Below are 6,091 nucleotides of genomic sequence, written 5' to 3'. Positions count from 1 at the left end.
GGTATTTTGGTGATAACCCGAGCCCTTGCTCCTCTTCTTCCATGATCCCTGACGAGATCGTGTCTGAGAACCAGAAGGTACTGTCCTCTTCCTCGATTCCTGATCCACCTCGTCCTCTCAAATACTAGTCTCAATCACTGTGGTTTTATCCACCAACATCGAGAACTTGCGGATCTGAAGCATACCCACTAATCTACGAATATCCTTCCTCAAACCCTTCTCGAACCTTCGAGTCTTCTCATACTCGCTCGAGATCATACATGGTGCAAAGCGGGACAACTTTATGTACTGAGCCGTATACCCCTACACTATCATACTCCCCGAGTCAGAACAGAAAACTCATTTGCCTTCGCATCACATATAGAAGACGGAAAGTATCTGTTAAAGAACACCTCCTTGAATCGACTCCGTGTCATCTCCTTATGACCGACTCTCTACTTCTCAAATAGACTCATCGCAGTCCACCATCGACCCGTCTCCCCAGACAGCTAGAAAGTAGCATAGAGGACTCACTACCTATCCGTGCAATGCAGGACTCCCAGAATCCTCTTAGTCTTCTCCATTTAGTCCTCTTCTATCGTTCGGTCAGGTCCTCTAGAGAATGTTGGAGGATGCATGCGTGTGAATCTCTCAATGGTGCACCCCACAACAGTAGGAGAGCACTCGCGTCTCCTCACACTCCGCCCAATCTCCTGTAATACCTGCCTCGTCAAACCTCGAGGCATAGAAGGAGACTCATCACTCGCAGTCTCCTCGGAGCCACTTCCCAGGTTATTATCCTTGGGCTCTATTCTACAACACAATAGGAATCTATCAGTGTCCCTATAACACATACAGTTAACACAATGATCTACACTAATTGTGTTAACTACTCCCTACAAAGTCTAGGTCTGTCTTATCACACCGACATGAAAGTCATCAATGATCTACTTTGCTTTTACTGGAATCGTCATCCTAGGAAAAACACAGAATACCGTTGACAAATCCTAGTCTAGCAAACAAACAACCCTCAACCAACTCTACCCATATCCACATCCTATACTCTAGTATGTACTCATTACTAAGCCTAACCAAGTCTACAAGATCTAGTGACCTGGTTAGCTCTAATACTAAGCTGTCACGCCTCGAACCCCGAAATGGGACCTAGGGGTGAAAATGTAACCTAATCTGTCCCTGTATCATACAAATCATCATAGATACAGTACAAAGTATAAGGGTCCAACCCCGTGGGGTTCCCAAGCACCCTAAACACATCCAAACACAATCATATACGCAGCAGAAAACCATACATACATATGTAGTACCATACCAGAGTCTATACAAGACAAGACACAATGCTCTATCAAAACGTACAAAAGGGTGCCAACACATCCCAAAATGGCAACCCACCAAAATTACAGTCCTAGCACTTACCTAGCACTATATGCGGTACACCGGCCACTACGCTCCCTACACTAGGACGCTAGTTCCGGTTACCCGAAGGACCTGTAAAAATGTACGTACAGCAGGGGTGAGACACCTCTTAGTAAGGAAGAACACAAGTTATATCGGTGTGTGACATTTGAGTGTTATTATGATACAACATACACACAGTTAAATGCATTCCAATACTAATTTTCATAGTGTATATACGCACCCATACACATACACATGATCAGTAATTCTCGGTGTTGTCACACCCTTTGGTCCAAAGCCGGCCTGTGACATACGGTGTTGGCCCATAGCCAACTCGTGAACATGGCACCACCGGCACATGGCTAGTCCCCAACTCCCATGGTATCGTACCAGTGCATAACTGGTGGATCCAAACCCTCCGCCCTGATCTACCGGAATAGGCTCACGCCCTCAGATATAGAGCTAGACAATCTTGCCCACATGGCAGGCGGTAAAATACACGCCCTCGAATATAGAGTCGGACACTTTTAGTACCTGGAACAATTCGGAACCGCATTCCTACTAGCATTTCAACATATCATACACACATGCATGCTCATATAACCAAACAAACCACACCCATTTGGTAATTTAAATCATGTTTTTTTCAAAAAAATACAGTTTAAACAAGTCAAGGCACGACCATCCCAATATCACAATATAAATCAATATATACCCACAGTTTTCAACAAAACCAGGGATGCAACCCGTCGTCCCCTTTTCCCAAAACTGTAATAATGAAAAACCAATAGTTTTCCCCATTAGATCCCCCCATATAAGTAGTCAAAACACACACAGGACCATGAACTAAAGTTCCATCGAGTCCGATTTAAAAAATAACCAATATAAACATAGTTCCCCTTACCTTTTCCCCGAAAGCAAATCCCGAACTCCAAGGCCCCTAAATAGCGAACCAAGTTCCAAAACCTACAAATCACAGTACAGAATATACTCACAAAACAGTTTCCTACAAAACTATTGAATCATAAATGAAAACCGAGCCTCACCTTGATTTTTCGCCAAAACCCAAAAATTTTCAAAACGAGATTCTAATCTGTAGAACTTGTAGAGAATCCTTCCACGATCCTTGTGGTAACTTCAAATTTCTGATTCCAGCAACGATCAGCGAAGAAATCTAGAGAGAAGGGGTGTAGAGAGAGTTCTAGAGAGAGAGAGATAGGATTGAAGTTTTTTAGCTTGGAAGTAAAGAATATTCTATTTATAACCTTTTTTACCTGGCCCAATTCGTTGACGAAATGGTGCCTTCATCGACGAATCTTCCACTACCTTCATCAACGAATCGGTGGCCTCGTTGACGAACCTAAGATCACCGATTTTTCCTAAACTCCTCGGTTTCTCCTTGTCGACGAGAAGAACAAAGGCTTCATCGATAAAATCTGGCTTCGTCGACGAAATGTATCAAATTCTCAATTTGCCCATCTCTTATTTATTTAAACCCAGTTATCATGGTTCGGGTTCTTACATATATTTTATCACTAATTTTGAAAAATATATTTTAGAAAATGAAGAGTTTGTTTAAATACACAAAATAATTTTTTTTATTTTTTAGTTTTGTATTTAAAATGAATATAAAAAATATAACTTATTTTTCAATTTTTCAAAATTAAATGAGATAATATTTAGAATAATGAATTTTGGTGCTTGAATTTTTGAATGTGTATGAATTTAAAAGAAACTCTATACATAATTCACACAATTTAAAATCCAATATCCAAATTCTATTAGAAATTTAGAAAAAAGATGAAAAGATGTTTTCCAACATTTCTATATATTTAAAAAAATTAAAATAATATACATTTTTATAATTGTTTAAAAAATTAGAAATGAAAAATAAAATTATTTTTGTAAGAAAATATAATCAAAATTATTTACTCTTTGCCATTTGTCTCATACAAATGTTGTAAAGATGAAAAGATAAAATAATTTATATATATATATATATATATATATATATAAATTTTTAATAATTATTTACCATAACTAAACTGTCCTAATATTTTGTAAAAAAAGCTGGAGGCAACACCTCTCTTTGAGGTTCGTAAGTGTCCCTTCTTCTCTTCTTAGAAATCCTACTCTCCTGGTTTCCATAATTGCATGACACTAGTTTAATTTGGGAAACGCAGATACTTTGTGTGTCTGAAATAACGAAACACATCTCTCTTTTCCACGTTTCAGCCGGACGCATCCTTTGCTTTGCCTGGCTTCAAATTTCCGTATCACTATTGCGACTCTTCCTGGCCCACCATCACCTCAATCACGTCATCTACATTACTCTCTGAATGCTCTCTGTCTCTCTCTCTCTCTCTCTCTCTCGCGTGGTTGAATGAATGAATCGTCTTCAAACATCAGTCCCAACTTTCAAACGACTGCTGCAACTGAACAGCCCTGCATACCTCCTCACAATGCGCTGTTCCTTCTCCATCTCTCTTCCCCTGTTTCTGCTCCTCATCTCACTTCCCTCTGTTTCTCCTGTCTCCCCCAATAAGCATGCGAAGAAGCTGCCACCCAACGAAAATTTCCAACCAAATAACATAGATCCGTCCGAAGCACAAATTCTGTTCAAGATCATGGAAACCATGTCCTCTGACCGCACCTGGAGAATCTCCTACCCAAACCCATGTAAGCCTGGCTCTTCCTGGCCTGGGATAGAGTGCAAACCGGGAAAAGATCAACTTCTTCATGTCTCTAGGCTTGATTTTGGCACTCCACCGAACCCAACATGCAAGAAAACGGCTGCATTTCCCCTGCAAATCTTTGAGCTCCCCTGTCTTGAATCTGTGTTCTTCTTTAATTGTTTCACTCATGCCAAAACCACTCTCTCTGTTTCTCCCGGCAGGCTCTACAATTCTCCACTGCAGCAGCTCAGTCTCCGATCAAACCCGGCTCTTGTTGGCCCAATACCACCTCAAATCTCTCTCCTAAAGTCCCTAAAAATCCTCACATTGTCACAGAATCGCCTCACCGGACGGATTCCGGTTGAAATTTTCAGCTTGAGCTCGCTTGAACACCTTGATTTGAGCTACAATTTTCTCACAGGCACCATTCCAACCCAATTGGGCAATCTCAGAAGCCTCCTGGGCCTGGATTTGAGCTATAATTCGCTTACTGGTTTGATCCCAAGCTCAATTGGCCAACTGGGTTTGCTTCAAAAGCTCGATTTGACCTCGAATTCACTTACGGGGTTGATCCCCAATAGCATTCAAGAGCTTAATTCACTGGTTTTCATGGCTATGAGCAGCAACAAATTGCGAGGCAATTTCCCCAAGGGGTTGACGAAGTTGCAGAATTTGCAATACTTCATCATGGACGATAATCCGATGTTCATACCCTTACCTTTGGAATTCTGTAAGCTACTCAAGCTGCAAGAGCTGAGGCTTGCAAATTCTGGGTATACTGGGACTATTCCACCAAGCTTTTCCCAACTGCTAAATTTGAGCACTTTATCGCTGCAAAACAACCAATTAACGGGCGAAATTCCGGCAGGTTTTGGCATTCTCTCTCACATATATCACCTAAATCTCAGCAGGAACATGTTGGGTGGTGTTGTGCCTTTCAATTCTAGTTTCTTGAAGAGGTTGGGGAGGAACCTGGATCTCAGTGGCAATCCGGGTCTGTGCTTGAGCCCATCCCAAGCATACATTGTCAAGATTGGAGTTGATGTCTGTGGAAGCAACAGGACTGGGTCAATGATGCAGCCATTGAAGAAGTCTGAGGCTCCTCCCGGGTTCGGCAGATCACTCTCTCTGTTTGGTGCTTTTGGTATTTTGGGACTACATGAAATGTTGCTTTCAGTGTGATGATGAATTAGATCATTAATTGTTGTCTTTACGTTCCCCTTTTTACATATTCTCTTTGATTCTTTAGCTAGTGTAGTTAAAATTAGTATTATTATATAGTGATTAAGAGGAGTTGGAGGGTTTGCTGGGAGTGGGGTTGGGGTTGTTCTGTTCTGGTGTGCATTTGCAGACTTCTGGCGGAAAATTTAAATTTCTGCTGCAAAGCGTAACTGGGATTTGGTTGAATCTTCTACTTGTGGCTCAAGCCATTTGTACCCTTGCATGAGCTTGGCTTTTATACCCTATATTTTGGGAGTACGGACTTGAAATTGGATTTATGTGATTTTAAAAAAAATTAAATATAAAACTATATTAAATTTTGTTCAAATATAAACAAATCCAATTGTAAAACCTCAAATCCCTGCTCCCATAATTTTCAAGTAGGTCGGCCTTTTTTTGCACCACAAATTGTTGGCTCAGGAATGGGGCTCTGCTGGGTAATGTTGGATCTTCTCAATCTCAAAAATTTGTCTATGAAGTGAGACTTTTCTTCACATTTAATAAATGACCACAAAGTCTCTTTCACAATCGATGTGGGACAAATCCCAACACAAATCTCGTTGTGTCTTTCCTATGATCTCTCCATTGGATGTATTTTCTGCTCCAAGTTCTCCACTTCTCAAACATTCATAGGGCAATTCCTCCAAACCCATTTGACCAACTAAAACCAGTGCGAAGTGGGAACTAATGATGTTAATTTTGTTAATTATCGAGTCTATAGTTCACTGACCCAAGTCCAAGTTTTCTTCTCAATCTTTGCTCTACAAGCGTTCAAGTTTGGACAAGTTTAGAAAGGGACG

The 6,091-nt window shown here is 40.8% G+C and overlaps 1 protein-coding gene across 1 annotated transcript; it reads left to right on the top strand.

The window, feature by feature from the left end:
* Positions 1-3,708: 3,708 nt before the first annotated feature.
* Positions 3,709-5,508, top strand: LOC131148890 (receptor like protein 29). The gene has a single exon (XM_058098848.1). The coding sequence runs from the start codon at positions 3,783-3,785 to the stop codon at positions 5,250-5,252; it is 1,470 nt and encodes a 489-aa protein (XP_057954831.1). The 5' UTR covers positions 3,709-3,782; the 3' UTR covers positions 5,253-5,508.
* Positions 5,509-6,091: the final 583 nt, after the last annotated feature.

This window comes from Malania oleifera, chromosome 2 (assembly GCF_029873635.1).
Source record: "Malania oleifera isolate guangnan ecotype guangnan chromosome 2, ASM2987363v1, whole genome shotgun sequence".
Classification (NCBI taxonomy): Eukaryota; Viridiplantae; Streptophyta; class Magnoliopsida; order Santalales; family Ximeniaceae; genus Malania; species Malania oleifera.
Note: the sequence above shows the minus strand (reverse complement) of the source record. Positions and strands in the feature narration are given on the sequence as shown.